General features: G+C 38.6%; 1 protein-coding gene across 1 annotated transcript in view; it reads left to right on the plus strand.

The window, feature by feature from the left end:
• The window catches only part of SUGT1 (SGT1 homolog, MIS12 kinetochore complex assembly cochaperone), a 41,396-nt gene extending 37,962 nt beyond the window's left edge, over positions 1-3,434 (plus strand). Inside the window, exon 13 of the mRNA XM_044249834.1 lies at positions 3,296-3,434. Coding sequence (XP_044105769.1) covers positions 3,296-3,397 — 102 coding nt within the window. The 3' untranslated portion in view covers positions 3,398-3,434. The remainder of the gene's footprint in view (positions 1-3,295) is intronic.
• Positions 3,435-20,656: the final 17,222 nt, after the last annotated feature.

A 20,656-nucleotide genomic window follows, 5' to 3' on the forward strand; every position in this document is an offset into this window, starting at 1 on the left:
GGGTCCTGAGATCAAGTCCTGCATCAGGCTTTCTGCTCCTCAGGGAGCCTGCTTCTCCCTCTACCTGCCGCTCTCCATTCTTGTGCATGCTCTTTCTCTCTCTGGCAAATAAATAAAGTCTTTAAAAATAATAAATCCTCCCATCTTATTTGGCTTTCTCTGCCAGTCATTCTGTCAGAGGACAGGAAGGCACTGCCTCGTTATTGCTAGGTGGAGGTAGAAATCCAGCATGCTAATCAGCCTTCTTAGACATCCCAGAGCATCTCTTTGTTACTACTGGGAGTGGGATACAGATACCTATATGGTTTTCACTGATACCACAGGTGGCAGAGGAGGTGCCACCTGTAGCCTAGCATGGATGGAAGTCTGGGCTTCTCACTCAGCCTTTACTGGCCTTGAGTGTGGATGGGACCACAGGTTTTTCTGTGGTGTCTAGTGCAGTAGAGCAATTATAACATAAAACTTTTCTGTCTTCCTAAGCTATCTTTTTGTCTTTCTTCATCGTTTAGCTAGAGAAACCAGGTTTCTCTTCAAGATTTTTTGTTTGTGTGCCTCTTAGTGTTTCTAGCTTCTTTAGGAGCAACTCTAGGACATGAGGCAAAAAGGAAAACCCAGGGGACTCACCACCATGTTATGCTGTTCCTTGGCTCCCAAGGTCCTTAGCTGATCTTCTTCCCTTCATCTTTTAGAGTCTTACGTTTGTTTACATATATATAATGTCCAAGGTTTTTAGTAGTACTTAGTAGAAAGAATAGGATAAAGTATATCTACTCTGTGTCCCCAAGGGAGGGAAGTTAGTTTCTTTTCTTTTTTTTTTTTAAAGATATTTATTTGACAGATAGAGATCACAAGTAGGCAGAGAGGCAGGCAGAGAGAGAGAGAGAGAGGAGGAAGCAGGCTCCCTGCTGAGCAGAGAGCCCGATGCAGGGCTTGATCCCAGGACCCTGAGATCACGACCTGAGCCGAAGGCAGTGGCTTAACCCACTAAGCCACCCAGGCACCCCGGGAAGTTAGTTTCTTTATTGACTTTTTTAAGGGTATGCTAGAAAGAATAGCAGTGTGTGAAATTTCAAAGATAAATTATAGAATCTGCATCCATTTTCATACAGAGGCTTTGCTAATAGTGAATGAACCACGTACACCCATAAAACAAGCCGTCTAGAACATACCAGGTACTTCTGGAAAGACAAGCAAAGTAGACTTTGTCATCTATGATCTTGCAGTCTAATCGGGACAAAAAGACCAACATGTACAAAATAATGAGAGGGAAATGCTAAATTGCACTGTAGTCCATAAAGAAAGAGGGGGAAATAAATGTCATCAATAATATCAGATTATAAGCTAAATTTGCTTTCTTCATCTTCATAGGAGTAGTTTATTATATAGAATTTACCTCTTAAAATTTTTCAAAGTTTTAAAATTCCAGCTAGTTACTATATGTGTAATATTAGTTTCAGGTGTACAGAACAGTGATTCAGCACTTCCGTATACCACCCAGTACTCATCAGAAGTGTACTCCCTATTCCTTATCCCCTGTTTAGCCCATGCCCCCATCCACCTCCTGTCTGGTAACCATCAGTTCTCTGTAGTTAAGTATCCATTCTTTGGTTTCTTAAATTTGCCTTTTTTGTTTGTTTGTTTCTTAAATTCCACATATGAGTGAAATCACATGGTATCTCTCTCTGACTGACTTATTTTAGTTAGCATAATACTCTCTAGCTCCATCCATGTCATTGCAAATGGCAAGATTTGATTCTTTAGCGTGTGTGTGTGTGTGGCTGGGCAATAATTCATTGTGTATGTATACCACTTTTTCTTTTTTTCTTCTCAGATGTGGGTCAGGATTAGATTAGGTTTTTATGGCCAGTTAGGGTTAGGGCCCAGGTAAGGGTATATGCCTTGTATCTGCAAATTAGAGAACTCCCCAGAGGACTCAATGACATTAGGATTGGGGTTAGGGTTTAGGGTTAAGGTTAGGGGTTTATGATGTTAGTGGGTTTGTATTAATGAGAGAGTATGTTACTTGAATGACAGTTTCTACACAGTGTAGTTCAGTGAGGTATGCACAAGGCTCATGCTATATGCTGTTAACGTGTTTACATACACTTGTATCTGAATGAAAGAAGACGTTACATAAAACATACACTGTATACTTCGACTCAGGTAAGAATAGGTCTGTTCTCATATGCTTCTACACATTACATTTACAAACATACATATCAGTATTTTATTTGAAGTCTACCACGTGCCAAACCGTTGTGGCTTAGATCTAGGATGTAAGTGTTAGAAAAATATGTTACTTGCCTTGTTGGAGCTCTCAGCTTTAGTAGGAACCAGGGGTACTAAGCAGATAAAATTCTTAACAGTGTAGTGTGATGCATATTGCATTAATGGTAGTTATGATCATAAAGAATACAAATTCTACAAAAGTAGAGTCCTGATTAGGGTCAAAGGAGGCCACAGAGAAATGGTGATATGTCATGTTTAGAGGATAGCTAAAGAGTATGGAAAATAAATGGGTGGCAAAGAACATCTCATGCAAAGCAACCCATGTAAGGGAGCTTGACAGGAAGTGTGAGGCATGGGGTTACATGGAGGTTCCAGTGTAGTAGTGGGGTTTATAACTATATACATATGCCAGTAGCACAGCTGATTATGTAAAAATGTTTAGATTTTGAGAATTCACACTGTTTTTTGCTGTGATCCAAGTCAGTTTAATTTTTAATTGCATTAAGATAACATGTCCAGAGTTTTTTAGAATGTACTTATGAATATGCTAAAGTTGTTGGTAGGTGGTAAATTCTATTAATGGTAAATAGATAATCAATTCTTTAGTGAGATACACATTTTATGTACTCATGCGTATACACATTGATTTGAAAACTTTCCAGCATTCCCTTATATATATTTGCCACATTAAGGGGATCTTAAAAGCTCTGTCCAACTTGTAAAGAAAGCGTTTACTTTGCCTGGTCTTTACTATCTTTAACAAAAGAGATTAGTCATTTTCTTGGGGAGCCAATTTTGTTTTCATCAGAAGGTAGATTTTCCACATTTACCTCAATTCTGGTTAGCCGAGGGAGATGTGCTTTTTATTTATATGACTGTGTATGAACATGATGCTTTCTGCCTAATTTATCTGGAAAGTCTAAAATTAAATCGAAGTATTGTCTTATGTTTATATTGAGCCAAACATAGCTTATATTTAGAGCACTATACTTGAAACAGTTTTAGAAAAATACTCTGTTTTGATTATATGGTCCAAGGATTAATCTATTTTTATTTCTTATTACAGATGGAGTCTGGTGGTACAGTTTTGAGTACCAACTGGTCTGATGTAGGTAAAAGGAAAGTTGAAATCAATCCTCCTGATGATATGGAATGGAAAAAGTACTAAATAAATTAATTTGCTATCACTGTATTGCATATATTCACCTATGCCCATTGTGTATTAATATTGCATTCTTGAATTTTGAACTCTGAGTATCTTTCTGAAAGGTTATACCTCTTTACCTCTTTGTGCTTTAAAAATAATTTTCCTTCCAAGTGTTAAAAGATTCTAATGAAGAACGAAGATCATATTTTAACACTTTTGTCCTTAAGGATTTCAGACATGCCGAAATGGAATGAAGTATCATTTGCTACTGGATAGGTTAGTTCTACCTAGTTACGGAAGTGGAAAAATCATTAATGGGATATCTTGGGTTATTGCCTTATTTTTGATGAAGTATTCTGTTAATAATTTATTAGATTTGGCAGTTTGGGTGAGCACAGATTTTTTTCAACTTCCATGTTACATTGTTTGCTTTTAAAAAATGCTTTTGGATGGAGTTGTAAATACAATTTTTCTATGAAGAAGCTTGGTTTATTTACCTTTTTCTTAAGTTTTATAATGAGAACTTTGAGAAATTATCACAGGGAATTCCTGTTTGGTTATTTTTATGGGAAATATTTGTAATTACACTGAGATTGTGGTCCTTACCTTCCAAATTCCTGTATAAAACATAAGACACCTGAGTTTAACATGCTGCAAATTTATCCATACTGAAGGATAATCTGTGAAATTGGGTCTAAGAGTTATTTAGGAAAGCCCAATGCTACTTCTGGCTGGGGGTTTTTTTGTTGACTTTTTGTTTTGTTGGGTTTGGCCCCCTTCCCCGCATCAGGAGGTTTAAAATTACTGATGGTTTGTTTTGTTTTGTTATTTTGAATTTTTTTTCTATATTTTTTTCTTTATTAGAGTATTTCTCATCTCACATCTCCATGATTACTTTGGTTTCAGTGGTTTAAGATAGCTGCTGAGAGAATAAATTAATAGGTATATATTTAGTATGTACTCTATTTCTAGAGTAAATAGATACCGTGGGAATACAAAAAGTAAAGACACGTTCATTAACTTCAAAGAGCTTATAATCTAGCAGAGAAAATATTAACATTCATGAAAGAATTATGGAATGACTGATTGCTGAACTCATTATAAATAGTCTTGAGACAGAAAAATAGTGTGTTATGATTAAAATTCTTTGCAGTCTGAACTGTTACAAAGTATAGGCCAATGATGACCTATAGGTCTGACTTTGCTTTTTGACCATAATTGTTGAATTGTTGAGGTTGGTGTCTATTAGATCTCACAGTGCGTTAAGGCATTCCTGTATCCTCCTAGTTTAGGATAAGGTAGATCAGAGGCAAATCAGGCATTGAGTCAGCCTCCGAAAGAGTGAGAATTCAGTCCCTTCCATCTATTCGTTTGACTTGAAATGTAGCAGGGTTCATGAGGAAAATGGTGGTGGGGTGATACCTGACTACCCAAACCTCTTACAACCTATTAATGCACCTGGGCGTTTTCACCTCTCCTTCTGCCCACTTACGGCTACAGGCTGCTTTTTTGGTTCTTCAGCACTGAAGGAAAAGGCAAAATTAATTTCGCTTGTGTGAATTTCTAAAATTTTCTCCTTAAGGAAATTAGATAGTTTTAGTGTTCTGTGTTGCACAATTTTTCAGAACCGTTAGTTCTCAGGGGTGGTTAGGGAGGCCAATGCTACAGACACATAAGTTGGGCAACAGCACTACACCAGGGACAAGAATCCTAGCTTCAACAAATCTCTGCCGCTAATTACCTTTATAATCTTCAGCAGGTTTAGCCTTTCTATGTCTTAGTTCCTTTATTTGTAAATAATCTTTAGGGCCTTAGAGTTAAAATTAAAAGTCCATGATTATTTTTTTCTAACATTTTATTTGTTTATTTGAGAGTGAGAGAAACAGCACGAGAGTAGGAGAGGGTCAGAGGGAGAAGCAGACTCCCTGCTGAGCAAGGAGCCTGACATGGGGCCCGATCCCAGGACCCCAGGATCATGACCTGAGCTGAAGGCAGAGGCTTTAACCCACTGAGCCACCCAGGTGCCCCTAAAAGTCCATGATTTAAATAAACATTTTTGTTGCTTAAGAGCAGCTTTTTTTCTTTCTTAGGAATGACACTATTGTAATAGAAGTTGATTTTTTAAAAATTCTAGTACTATGTACAAGGATGCATCCTACCCACAGTATGTTTATCTGTTGGCTAGATTTATTTAATACTTGGGATTCAGGATTTGCTGAGCCAAATGGAGTTCCTAATATACGTGAGTATAAATGGACCTGGTCCAAGTACAACAGACTTATGGTGAAGAAGGGACTTACAAGAAGTAGATTAGAGTGCTGCCTTAAAGTACCACTCTGAAGTACTGCTTCTCTTTCACCCTTTTAGATAATGAGAATTTTTAAGCCTCCAGAAAGTTAAAAAACCAAAAACAAAAAATCATTTCAATTAAGAGCCTCTTTATCCTTATTCTCTATATTCTCGGATATTAATTGCTCTCTTTTTCTTTCTAGACTTCCATTTTCAGTTCTTAAATTTTGGTTTTCTTAGTGTTCTGGTTAACCTTTTATTTCTTTTTTTTTTTTTTTTTAAAGATTTTATTTATTTATTTGACAGAGATCACAAGTAGGCAGAGAGGCAGGCAGGCAGAGAGGTGGAAGCAGGCTCCCTGCTAAGCAGAGAGCCCGATGTGGGACTGGATCTGAGATCATGACCTGAGCTGAAGGCAGAGGCTTTAACCCACTGGGCCACCCAGGTGCCCCTCACCTTTTATTTCTTAAGAAGGTACATTTTTTTTCCTCTTAGTATTTCTTATTTTCCTTTTTAAGGTTTAGTGCTGGAATATATTTTTTTCTTAATCTTAGCTTTTTCATCTCTTCTGATTTTTGTAATCTGCTGTACCTTGATGACTTCCCAGAATTCTCACACTTACCTTCAAAGAATTTTGAACAGGGTAATCTACTTTTTTGAACTCTTCTATCAAATAATCTCTTGAGATGGCTATATAGGGTCAATTTTGATAATTTTCTGTCTGTCCTGACCCATTCAGAGTTGATTGCCAGCTGTAAGAGAGTCAGCATTGGCAGTTACAGGCCACTTTAAAAAATAATTGGTTTTCTCTATCTTTATATGGAATGGAGAGAAAGGATGGTTTGCATTGATAACTACATTTAAAAAAATATTTCATCTCTTAGATATGTGATATTCGCTAGCTTCAGAACATCGAATGATTATTGTCTCCCTGAGGCTAATAACTATAATAGAGCAAGGGAGAAAATTGGATTGTCTTTTAAATATATTTATAAATTTATAAATTTTATAAATTTCAGATATTTAAAGTGGGGTATGTCAATATATTACTATAAATAAGTAGATATTAGTTCAATACTTAAAATATTATTTGGCTATTCTTACCCATTTTACTTTCCTTTTCTCCTTCCCCCATTATCTACATAATCAGAATAGGTCCTTGATTTCTGAGATCTCACTGGTTCAAAGCAGTATTGCCCGTCAGTTTACCATCTGATTTGCCTAATGCCCTTTAGCTCTACTGGGATCTTCCTTGTCCAGATTAGTGTGCATGTGTCTGACCTGTAGCTATTACTGACATTTCCAAGAATATTCAGAAAATATCTGGGTGAATGGTTGGTTAAGAGAGCTACTTTTTTTTTTTTTTTTTAACCATCTCTAAAGAGGTTTACCTTGAGACATTCACACCTGTTACTGTGTGGTCTCATAAGAATGGATTTTGGTTATCTGGCTCGGAGGAACCAAGGAGAGGAAATAACAAAAGCTTAAAAGGACAAAATAGTGGTGTCTGTGTGGGAAAGAGTAAAGTAGTTCTGAATGAGAGATCATCAGGTTATGCACCTATGCATACTCTATTGTAGGTTCATTTTAAACCAAGAGATTTAATTTAGGAAATGTCTGGGAACTTGTGGGCAAATTAGAAATACAGATTTACCCACAGGTGTTACTCTTTGGGATCATCCTTATGATCTGCTTCTGAAATTAACTCTTAGCCTTTCTTCCTACCTCAGTGAACGTGCCCCCCAAATCAAGCTAAAATCCTGTACATTGCTTATCCATTAGGGCGGCAGCAGTGGTAGCCGTTCTGTACTAGTACATTTTATGGGCCAGGTGTCACTAAGTGCCATGTGTACGCTACCTCATATATAACAGCCTTGTCAAGTAGTGATAGCATCTTATTACAGATTAGAAAAATGAGGCCAAAGTTAAGTTCTTTGCCCAAATTTACTCCACTGATAAGTAATGCAGCAGGGATTTGAACCCAGGCCTGTCAGACTCCAGTGCCATACTTTAACTTCCTCTTGAGGTTTATGAGTTGGGTGTACAATGAGTGATTGTTATTATCTACCTGAGAATGAAGCCAAAAATGTGTAAGTTGAATTATTTAATTCTGCTTGTTTGTGGGCTGGGAATGTATTTTCTTTCTTTGTCTTTCTGTCTTTTCTTTCTTTGCTTTCATTCTGAGAGAGCAAGTGTGGAATGGGAGTGGCAGAGGGAGAGAATCCCAAGTCAGCTCCATGCCCAGCACAAAGCCCAACGCAGGGCTCGTTTCCATGACCCCAAGATCATGACCTGAGCCATAATCAAATGTTGGACACTAAGCCGGCTGAGCCACCCTGCTACCCCTAGAAAGGTGTATTTATAAATGTCAGAATATTACCAGTTTTTTAAGTGGGAAAACTTACTAGGAATCCAAACCTCTTGCTTATGGAAGGTAATATAAGCAAGTTACCTTGATTTATGTTGAAGGTGCTGGGTGATGGTTGTTGTTGTTTGTTTTGTTTTTAAATCTGGGTAATCACAGAGAAACAAGATACCCTTAACAACTGTTACAGGTATAGGAAGACTGACACATCATACTGATCAAATTCTTAGGATAATAATCTCCACTTCGTGAGCTGTTAGGAATTAAATGAGTTGTTTATTTTAATCCAGAAGGCTCTAAAAACTAAATTTATATGTGAATTTACAGTATGAAGTCATATTTTGCCTCACAAATATTAGTATGTTTAATTAGAGAATGCTAACACAGACCCTGATGATACATTAATCACACACTTGTAAACCATGAATTCTGTCCTGTTCCATCAGTGTAGAGAACGTGATTTTTTTTTTGTTTTTTTGTTTGTTTTTTGAATTAACATATAATGTATTATTTGCTTCAGGAGTACAGGTCTGTGAATCGTCAGTCTTTTTTTAATTTTAAAAGATTTTTTTTTTATTTATTTGACAGAGAGATCACAAGTAGGCAGAGAGGCTGGCAGAGACAGAGGGAGAAGCAGGCTCCCCATTGAACAGAGAACCTGGTGTGGGGCTCGATCCCTGGACCCTGAGATCATGACCTGAGCCAAAGGCAGAGGCTTAACCCACTGAGCCACCCAGGCGCCCCTGTGGGTCCAGTCTTAACACATTTCACAGCACTCACTATAGCACACCCTCCCCAGTGTCCATAACCCATCCACCCTATCACTCTCCCTGCCACATACCCCACCCCCCACCCCAGCAATCCTCAGTTTGTTTCCTGAGATTAATAGTCCTTATGGCTGTCTCCCTCCCCGGTCCCATTTTGTTTCCCTTCTTACCCCCCACAGCAGAGAGATCATAAGATAATTGTCTTTCTCTCATTGACTTATTTCACTTAGCATAATACCTTCTAGTTATATCCATGGCATTGCAAACGGCAAGATTTTGGGTTTTTCTGATGGCTGCATAGTATTCCATTGTATATATATACACACAACATCATCTTTATCCATTCATCTGTTGAAGGACATCTATGTTCTTTCCATAGTTTGGCTTTTGTGGACATGGCTGCTATAAACAAGAATGTGATGTTTTTATAAGCATTAAATCATCAGTCCTGTTTTCGTACCGAAGAATGGGTAACGTCAACCTTAAAATAGCCAGTTATTTTGCCAGCAAAATGAATTTATTCAGGAATAGCAAAAAAAAAAAAAATGCAGTTTAGAACATTCCAACTATGGTAAACCATAGGCAAGTTCAGGAATGAACAAGAGTTTTAATAGAGGAAAGGAGGAAGTTGGAGGGGGAGTTTTTGAAAAGTTTGTTGGAGGAGAAGAATTTCGGTTTGTGGTAATTTCTCATTGGCCGAGATGTGGCAGTTTCTTATTGGCTAACCAGGAATCAAGTTTTCTGCATTTAGTGATTTTTGTCCCTCTGTGCCAGGAAGGATCTTTTTGGTTGTTCTGTCCCACAGTGGAGAGAAAGTGCACAGGTGGGAAATTGTTTAGGCCACATTTAAGTAAAAAGTAAAAAAAGGTAGGAGGGAGATCTTAGACATTTCGAATCTGAAGTCTTTATCTTGGAAGTTTGGTAAGCATGGGAGACCACACCAAAGACACTGAGCTAGAATTACCCTATTGGACATGTCATTTTTACAAAGGGTTGGTAGCAATGGGTTTAAAGCTTAATAAGAATTATACAAAGCAGAATTGAAAGTAATAATGATAGGTCCAGTTTGTTCAGGGCTTGTAAACCAGAAACCCAAACGTGAAGGTAACCAAACCAACTGAAGAGATCAAAGAATTGTTAAGTGAAATTTACTGTAGTCAATGTGCTTCTTCCCTCATTTTAGGCAGTTGGATTTCTACTTCCCCAGAGGAATTTATCCATGTGCAACAACATGTATTGGCAGTCACATAAACACCTCCTCATTCAGCAAGTATATAATCAAGGGCTATACGATTAGCCAAAACTACTCTAGCCACAGAATCAAGTGATTGCTCGTGGGCACTGTTGCCCTGGCAGCACATTCGGGTGACTCTCATGTCGGAGAGATTTCTGATCATGCAGTCATTGGTGCTTACTCTGACCTAAGTCAGGTGCTGTCTATGTGGGCAAACTGGGAGTCCTGTTTGCTTCCTGCAGGTCCCCATTTAAGGGGACCATGGAGGCTTAATGGGGTGGACTAGTAGTAGGCTTCTCATTTATTACGAAGAGAAAACAGAACCATTAAGTACAGTAAGAGTACATTGGCCTTTCATTGTTCAGTCAAGATAATAAGTTGTCTAAGCATAGGGGAAATTTGCCAAAACCTCCACATGTCAAGGAGTAGCTGGGGTGTGTACATATGACTTCATAAACGTAGCATTTATGGACGTATTGGTCAATATGGAGGTCTTTGCAGCATTCAGCCAAGACACAAATGCTGTATTACATATTGAAAGACCACCAAGATACATGGGTTTGATAGCAAACCTGCGTATGGTCTGATTCACGCTGACTGCTCTTTAGCATCGTACATAGATATATTTGATGGATCACATTCTTCTTTCCCCGGGGTTGGGTTAAATTGTGGCAAGGAATGGTGGTAGTGGATTTAGTATTCCACCTTTATATTAAAGGGTCCTTTGGGACAAATCAAGCTTATGGTAGCATCTGGGATTCCAAGGACTAACTTAATAGGGTAAACTAAGGGGTCACTGCTGTCACGGACAGATAGTGGTTTCTGGTGACAAATCCAGTAGTTTGAGCAGCTTACACCTTCAAGGCATTGGGAGATGCTGACAAAGGCATTACCCTTCCATGAAAGAGGGAGAGGCACTCCCAAGACAGATCTTTTCTAATAGTATTTTAGCCATGGGAAAGGCAGTAGCCTAACAACGAAAAGCTTCAGTACAGCGAGAAAAACATACAAACTATGACTAAAACACATTTATGAGACTGGAGCAGGGGAGAAATGACTGAAATTCATTTGCCAAACTTTGTCCAGTGGGCAATTTAAAGTGTCCAGGACAGGGACACCTGGGTGGCTCAGTCGGTTAAGCATCTGCCTCTTGATTTGGCTCACGTCCTGATTTCAGGGTCCTGAGATTGAGCCCTGCATCACACTGTGCACTGGGTGTGGAACTTGCTTAAGATTCTCTCCCCTGGGGCACCTGGGTGGCTCAGTGTGTTAAAGCCTCTGCCTTCGCTCAGGTCATGATCCCAGGATCTTGGGATCAGCCCAGCATCAGGCTCTCTGCTCAGTGGGGAACCTGCTTCCTCCTTTCTCTGCCTACTTGTGATCTCTGTCAAATAAATATGAAATCTTTAAAAAAAAAGATTCCCCCTCTTCTTTGTCCCTCCCTTCCCCTTACTTGCATGATAGCTAAATAAATAAAGTGTCCAGGAGCAGTACTGATAATATTCCTTGGAGCAGGAGTGGCAAGCAAAGTAGGAACTTTTTTTGTTTTTATTGATAATTCCCCACCAGTATTGGTTCGTAAAAGCTATCATTTCATCAGAAGACCAATTATTCAAAGCATATATATTATGAAAATTTTTATAATTTTATTTAACAACATTGAGATGATGACTTGAGCCAAAATCATGAGTCTGGTGCTTAACCGACTGAGCCACCCACGTGCCCCCCGGTATGAGCATTTTAAGACCTTAAGGTTTCTACTGTTTGGCCAAACCAGAGTTGTCTCACTGAAACAACAGTTACTAGATTTCTAATTTTTATTTTTCCTTTTCTGAGGCCAGTTGTTGAGCATTGCTAGTCAAGTTTTCTACATTATCACTTGGGAGAGACATTACAGAGGATTCCTAGTGTATGTAAAATTTGTTTATGCTATACTGTAGGCTAAGTGTGTAATTCAGTATGTCTGAAACAATATATATCTTAATTAAAAAGTAATTTATTGTTAGGGCTCCTGGGTGGCTCTGTTGATTAGGTGTCTGCCTTTGGCTTGGGTCATAACCCCAGGTTCCTGGGATCGAGCCCCACATTAGGCTCCCTTTTTATGGGGAGCTTGCTTGCTTCTTCCTCTCCTGCTGCTCCCCCTGCTTGTGCTCTCTCTTCAAAAAAAAAAAAGTTCTGTATTGCTGAAAATGCTAGCCACCTTCTGAGCTTTCAACAAGTCCTTTTCTGGGAGAAGGGTTTTGCCTTGATGTTGACGGCTGCTGACTGATTGGGGTGGTTGTTGCTGAAGATTGTGATTATGGCAGTTTCTTGAGACAACAGTGAAGTTTGCCTGTAAATTGACTCTTTCTTTCATACACGATTTCTCTGTAATGTGATGCTGCTAGGTAGCATATTACAGAACTTCTTTCAGAATTGGAGTCAGTCCTTTCGAACACTGGTGCTGCTTTATCAACTAAATTTATGTAATATTGTGAGTCCTTTGTTGTTGTTCCAACAGTCTACCCAGCATCTTTACCAGGAATAGATTTCATCTGAAGAAGCCACTTTTCTTGCTCATTCATAAGACATATCTCTTCATCTGTTAAAACTTTCATCATGAGATTGCCGTAGTTGTCACATTTTCTGGCTCCACTTCTAGTTCTAGCTATCTTGTTATTCCCACTAAGTCTGCAGTTATTTTTCTGCACTGAGGTTTTGAACAACTCAGAGTCATCAATGAGAATTGGAATCAACTTCTCCCAAATTCCTGTTAATGGTGGTGTTTTGACTTCTCCCCATGAATCTCAAGTGTTCTTAATGGCATCTAAAATCGCAGAAGGTTTCAGCTTCCTTTGCCCAGATCCATCAAAGGAACCCCTATCTATGGCAATTGTAGCCTTGAAATTAAAATTATGCCTTGAACTGTAAGATGCAGAATGCATATTGTATTGGATAAGTTCTTTATTTTTTTTTTAAGATTTTATTTATTTATTTGACAGAGATCACAAGTAGGCAGAGAGGCAGGCAGAGAGAGAGGAAGGGAAGCAGCCTCCCTGCTGAGCAGAGAGCCTGATGTGGGGCTTGATCCCAGGACCCTGGGATCATGACCTGAGCTGAAGGCAGAGGATTTAACCCACTTAGCCTCCCAGGTGCCCCAGATAAGTTCTTTATATATTTGGATATTAATCCCTTATCAGATACACCATTTGCAGATATCTTCTCCCAGGTTGCCTTTTCATTTTCTTGATGGTTTCCTTCACTGTTCAAAAGCTTTTTATTTTGATATATTCCCAGTAGCTTATTTTTGCTTTTGTTTCCCTTCCCTGAGGAGACATCTAGAAAAATGTTGCTAAGGCTGACATCAAAGAAAGTACTGCCTCTGTTTCTTCTAGTTTTATGGTTTCAGGTATCACATTTAGGTTTTTAATCCACTTCGGGTTTATTTTTGTGTATGCTCTGAGAAAGTAGTGGTCCAGTTTTATTCTTTCGCATTTAGCTCTTCAGTTTTCTTAGTACCATTTATTGAAGACACTGTCTTTTCCCTGTTGTTTATTCTTGCCTCTTTTCTCATAGATTAATTGAGCATAGAAACATCGGTTAATTTCTCTCTGTATTTTGTTCCATTGATCTGTGTGTTTGTTTTTGTGCCAGTGCCATACTGTTTTTACTTCTGAAGTTTTGTGGTATCTTGAAATCTGAGATTGTGGTATCTTAAGCTTTGTTCTTCTTTTTCAATATTGCTTTGGCTACTCAGGGTCTTTTGTGGGTCTATACAAATTGTAGTATTGTTTGTTGTAGTTCTATGGAAAATGCTGTTGGTATTTTGACGGGATCACGTTAAATCTCTAGATTGCTGTGAGTAGTATGGACATTTAGCAGTAGTCTTCCAGTCCATGAGCATGGTATGTCTTTTCATTCGTGTTGTCTTCAGTTTCTTTTTGTTTTGTTTTTTTTTTTTTTTAAGATTTTATGTATTTATTTATTTGACAGAGAGATACAGCGAGAGAGGGAACACAAACAAGGGGAGTGGGGAAGGGAGAAGCAGGCTTCTGGATGAGCAGGGAGCCTGATGCAGGGTTTGATTCCAGAACCCTGGGATCATGACTCAAGCGCAAGGCAGATGCCTAACGACTGAGCCACCTAGGCACCCTTCTCTTCAGTTTTTTCATCATTGTTTCATGGTTCAGTGTACAGGTTGTTCATCTCCTTGGTTAAGTTTATTCCTAGGATTTATTCCTAGGATTTTTACTCTTTTGGTACAATTGCAAATGTAGTTGCTTCCTTAATTTCTCTTTCTGCTACCTGATTATTATAGAAGTGCAGTCAATTTCTGGTATTGATTTTATATTCTGCAACCTTACCGAATTCATTATTTTAATAGTTTCTTGGTGGAGTCTTTAGAGTTTTCTATGTATGTTATCTACATATAGTGTCAGTTTAACTTATTACCAATTGGGATGCCTTTTATTTCATTTTCTTGTCTGATTGGTGTGACTGGGACTTCTAGTACTATGTTGAGTAAAAGTGTCCAGAGTGGGCATCACTGTCTTATTCCTGATCTTGGAGGAAAACCTCTCAGTTTTTCACCATTGAATATGATACTTCCTGTGGGTTTTCCACATATGGTCTTTATTATGTTGAAGTATGTTCTCTTTAAACCCATTTTGTTGAGAATTTTTTATCATGAACATGTCCTGACAGATGTTTTTTCTGCATCTGTTGAAATGACCATGTGATTTTAATTTTTCATTTTGTTAATGTAGTGTATCCCATTGATGGGTGAATATTGAATCATCCTTGCATCCCTAGAATAAATCTTCTTAATCATGGTTTGTGATCCTTTTAGTGTATTGAATTCAGTTTGCTAATAACGGTTGAGGATTTTGCATCTGTGTCCAACGTAGTTAATGGTCTATAATTTCTTTTTAGTGTCTTTCATTGTGGTATTGGGGTAATGTTAGCCTCATAGGATGAATTTGGAAGTTTTCCTTTTCTGTTTTTTTGGAAGAGCATGAGTAGGTATTAACTTTTCCTTAAATATTAATAGAATTCGCCTGTGAATCTGTCTAATCCTGGACTTTATTTGAAGGGAGTTTTGGTTATCAGTTTGGTTTTGTTACTAATAATTAGTCTGTTCATTTTTTCTGTTTCTTGATTCAGTTTTAGGAGAGTTTATGTTTCTAGGAATTTATCCATTTCTTCTAGGTTGTCCAATTTTTTTTTGGCATATAATTTTTCATGCTATTTTTTTTAAAGATTTTATTTATTTTATTTGACAGATAGATATCACAAGTAGGCAGAGAGGTAGGCAGAGAGAGAGGGAGGAGGAAGCAGGCTCCCTGCTGAGTAGAGAGCCCGATGCGGGGCTCGATCCCAGGACTCTGGGATCATGACCTGAGCCAAAGGCAGAGGCTTTAACCCACTGAGCCACCCAGGCACCCCTTTTCATGCTATTTTATAGTTCTTTGTATTCCTGTGGTGGTGTTAACCTTTCCTGTTTCATTTTTTATTCTGTTTATTTGGGTCCTCTTTCTTGAGAGTTTAGCTAAAGACTTGTCAATTTTGTTTATCTTCCAAAGAACCAGTTCTTGGTTTTATCGATCTTTTCTATTTTTTTTTTAAATCTCTTTTTCATTTGTTTCTGTTCTAATCTTTATTACTTACCTCCTTCTACTAACTTTGAGCTTTGTTTATTCTTTTTCTAGTTCTTTAGGGGTAAGGTTAGATTGTTTGAGATTTTTCTTGTTTCTTGAGGGAGACTTGCATTGCCTTAACTTTTCCTTTAGACTGCTTTCCCTGTGTCCTAGATATTTTGGACTTGTGTTTTTATTTTCATTTATCTTTTCTTTCTTTTTTTTTTTTTTTAAAGATTTATTTACTTTAGAGAGAGAGGAGGAGGTGGGGAGGGCAGAGGTAGAGGGAGAGAGAAATCCAGGCAGACTGCACTAAGTGCAGAGCCAACATGGGGCTAGATCTTTAGACCCTGAGGTCGACCTAAGCCGAAATCAAGAATTGGATGCTCAACCAACTATTTTCATTTATCTTCATTTATTTTTTTTTTATTTCGTCTGTGATTTCTTGGTTGACCCCTTCGTTGTTTAGTAGCATGCTGTTTAGTGTGTATTGTGTACATTTTGATAAGTTTCAACTTTTTTTTTTTTTTTAAAGATTTTATTTATTTATTTGAGAGAGAGAGACAGTGAGAGAGAGCATGAGCGAGGAGAAGGTCAGAGAGCGAAGCAGACTCCCCATGGAGCTGGGAGCCTGATGCGGGACTCGATCCCGGGACTCCAGGATCACGCCCTGAGCCGAAGGCAGTCGTCCAACCAACTGAGCCACCCAGGCGTCCCAAGTTTCAACTTTTTATAATAGATATGTGTATATTTTGTGAATAGTAAATGATAAAATAGGCAAGTAATCATGTGTATTTTATGCATTCTTGAGATATACCTTGTTCTTAATTTTTTTCAGTATCTCTAGGCTATGGAGTTTGTTCATTTTTTTCAAATTATTGCAAATCCGGGGCACCTGGGTGGCTCAGTGGGTTAAAGCCTCTGCTTTTCGCTCAGGTCGTGATCCCAGTGTCCTGGGATCGAGCACCACATGGGCTCTCTGCTCAGCAGGGAGTCTGCTTCCACCTCTCTCTCTATCCGCCTGCCTCTCTGTCTACTTGTGATCTCTGCCTGTCAAATAAATAAATAAAATCTTTAAAAAAAAATTATTGCAAATCCCCCCAACATTTTCCAGTATATGTACTAAAAAAAAAAAAAAATGTGTGTGAGTGGGCCCACACAGTTCAAGCCTGTGTTGTTCAAGGGCCAACCATACATTGAAAGTGTTTGCTTAGTGTAGCCACCTTCATTAATTATCTTAGCTAGATCTTCTGGTAACTTGATGTTATGGGGATAACTCATTTCTTTAAATCTCCTGAATCAACCTGTTAACTTTAAATCACCCTCAGCATTCATAGAATTAAAGAGAGTCGGGGCCTTTCTCTGGATTAGGTTTTGTCTGAAGGGATTGTGTGGCTGGTTTGATCTTCTATCCAGGCCACTAAACTTTCTTCACAGCCTCAGTAAAGCTGTTGTGCTTTCCCATTGTGTTCACTGGAATAGCACTTCTAATTTCCTTCAATAACTTTTCCATTGCATTCACACAACTTGGCTGGCTGGTACAGGAGTCCTAACTTTCAACTTGTCTCAGCTTTCAACATGCCTTCCTCACTAAGTTTAATCATTTCTGGCTTTCCATTTAAATTAAGGCATGTGACTCTTTACTTGAACACTTAGCAGCCATTGTAGGGTTATTTGTCTAATTTCAATGTTGTTGTGTCTCAGAGAACAGGCAGGACTAAAGAAAAAGATGTGGGTGAATGGTTGGTTGGTGGAGCAGTCAGAACACACAGTTACCAGTTCAGTTCAGTGTGTTATATGGGTGTGGTTTATGCTACCCCCAAACTGTAATAGTATTATCAAAATAACTGGTCATGGGCACCTAGGTGGCCCAGTTGGTTAAGCATCCAATTCTTGATTTCGGCTCAGGTCACGATCTTGGTTGTGAGATGAAGCCCTGCGTTGGGGGTCTTTGCTGGGTATGGACCCTGCTCAAGATTCTCTCCCTTCCCCTTTCACCTACTCCCCCTCCCCCTGTTCATGCTAACCCACATGGGACCTCTCTCTAAAAAAAAAAAAAAAATGAAAAAGATCACTGGTTACAGATTATCGTAACAAATACAACGGTAATGCAACACTCTGAATTACTGTGAAAACCCAAAATATGACCTAGAGACACAAAGTGAGTAAATGCTGTTGGGAAAAATGGAACTAGTAGGCTTGCTTGGAGGCGGGATTGCCACAGACCTTCAATTTTTAAAAACAGTATTTGTGAAGTCCAGTAAAACAAGGTAGACCCATATTTACAGTGTTGCCCTCAGGTACAATGCAGGCCTGGGGAGACCGTACAGTTCAGCGTGTTGGGCTAAGGTGGCCAAAGGCTAAGTGCCAAGTCAGTAACTTCAGAGTGAGTTGGAAATGCATAGCCAGCACAGTATTTACCGTTTTCACCTTTTAAATAAGTACCATCAGTAAAGCATGGAATCAGTGCTATCCAAAGGAGTTTCCTGGAAGTCTTCATGGAGGGAGTCCATTCATAATAAGCAGTCATGAGGAGTTTCATCAGTAAAGGAGAGGAGAAGAGTAGCGGAATGAAGGTGGTTATAGTGAGAAAGATTTATATAGTAGTTTCCCCACATCCTTTACCTTCATGGGATGCTTTTCCAGAACTACCAGTGGTTGCCTGAAACAGCAGACAGTACTGAACCATATATATATATACACATACACACGCTGTTTTTTCTATATGTACATACCTGTGATAAAGTTTAAAATACATGATGTTGGGACACCTGTGTGGCATAGTCAGTTAAGTGCCTGACTCTTGGTTTTGGCTGAGGTTATGATCTCAGAGTTGTGAGATTGAGCCCTTCTTTGGGCTCCACACTCAGCATGAGATCTGCTTCAGATTCTCCCTCCCACCCACTGCTGCCCCCCATGCCATCTGTCTCTCTCTCTCTTTCTCAAATAAGTAAATCTTTCTAAAAAATAAATAAATAAAATAATATGAGATTAAAGCCTTTCTAATAATAAATTCAGAAGGATGATCATCTCCTTCAGATGGTCCTGGATCATCAAGCCTTGACAGTGTCAAAGATGGGGTACTTAAAAGTTGTAGAGTTTTTTTGCCTAAAACTTTTAGAAGAACGTTGTAATTGGAATTTGTCTCTTTATTTTTAACTGTTAAGAGTGTTGCTGCAGAGACTGTAGTCCTTCAGGGATCATACAGGTGAATTTAGTCCTTTGTTCCATTTGAGGATCATATTCCATGATTTTGTCACTTAATGTCTGTGCAATTCAAAACACTTCAGCAAATTTTGCTAATGTCCACATTGCTGGTTCTGCTTTATTTTCTGCTTCAGTTTCTTCGTCGTCTTCCTTTGTAAATGACTCAACAGGTTCTTCCATTGCCTCACTTGCTAACACTTCTAGTTGTTCCTCAGTATGTGCTTCAACTTACTCATCAAATAGATTGGCTAGTTCTAATCCACTTATTTATCTTGCTATGTGAAGGATTTTTTTAACTTCTCTATCAGTCCCGTGCAAGCCTTTAAAGTCACTCATGACTTGATTCCATAAGCTCTTCTAGCAGTCATATATAGTTTCTGGTTTTAATTCATTCATTGCAACTTTTATGAATGTTACTATATCAGCAATAGTGAATGACTTCCAGCATTGCATTATGTCCAGATTAGCCCATGGAATGTGATCAAATTCAAGGCAGATGTATGTGGCCTTGACAAACCTAAAGATGTCTTGGTCTGGGGGCTTAATCAGCGAGGTTATATTTGGAGGTCAGAGTTATAGCCTCAGCATTTTCATTTAAATAGCAAACAGACTCAGGATAGCCAAGTGCATCCTGTTATAAATAGGACTTTAAATTCCAACTCTTCCTCTTCTGAGTATTTTTTCACTTCTGAGATGAAGCATTTGTGGAACCATCACATAAATAAAATGGCTGTCACCCACGCTTTGTGATTATGTTACCAGGAGGCAGGCAGATAATTTGCTTTTGTTTTTGCAAGCACATGGGTTCTTTCCTCTGTATGCTCTACCTGGCTGTATCATATACCCTGCAGCAGTGTCACATGATATCAGAGTTAATCTGTCCTTCCCTCTTTTATGCTGTACTGCCTCTTTTGCTCTTTTATTAATGTAGGTTCTGTTGGCCATCTTCTTTTAGAAGAGCCCTGTTTCATTGCATTTGCAGACTGGATTTGGATACTGTCTTGTCTCCTTAAACAACTTCTCCAACTCTGCTAGAAAGTGAAACCACAGGTAAAGGGTACTGCTGTGTGAGGAGTACTTAGTAAGTGGATTTTATGGGAGGTGAGGCAACTAACAGAGGAATTGAGTATGAGAAGAATTTAGAAGGGCTTCTACTGAACCGGGAACACGACTAGTAAGAAAGGATCGCACGATTATTTCTTCAGGGACCTTGAATAAAAGAACAATGTCAGGAATGGCTCTGAGGCAGAGAGTGGGGTGTGCTTTTAAGTCACAGGGTCTAGATGTTGGCTGTAATAACCTATATGCCAATGGTGTTTCCCATGTTTGGGGCAAGTACCCCAAGGACATTCCTCCATTATGTAAAAAGGAAAATGGGAAATTGATTATCAAGATGTCTAAGGACAGGGGGATTTGTTAACCTTTCGTTTAAGACTTTTTAAAGAGTCAGTTATCTTGGTTTTAACCAAATAATAGGGTCAGGTTTATTGTTTTTTAGTAAACATACAGGAGTTGGTCCATAAGAAAGAAGTTTGGAATTGAATTTTGAGAGTGGCCAAGAGAAAACCTTGTAATTGGTGCTTAGTTTTGGTTTTTGAGAAGTGTAGGATGCCATGACACCTGTTTGGATGTAATCGTAGCCCCTGTTCCAAAATTAGGTGCTCTAAATACCAAACCAGAATTTGAACGAATTGCAGGTTTTTCTTGGAGACTTCGTGTCCCTATAAGGCTAAAAGTTTTAACAGATGGAAAAGCAGAGAAGCAAGTAATCTACATATTGCAATAGGGCAGAGCTTTCAGGAA

This window comes from Neovison vison, chromosome 5, assembly GCF_020171115.1.
Source record: "Neovison vison isolate M4711 chromosome 5, ASM_NN_V1, whole genome shotgun sequence".
NCBI classification, from domain to species: domain Eukaryota; kingdom Metazoa; phylum Chordata; class Mammalia; order Carnivora; family Mustelidae; genus Neogale; species Neogale vison.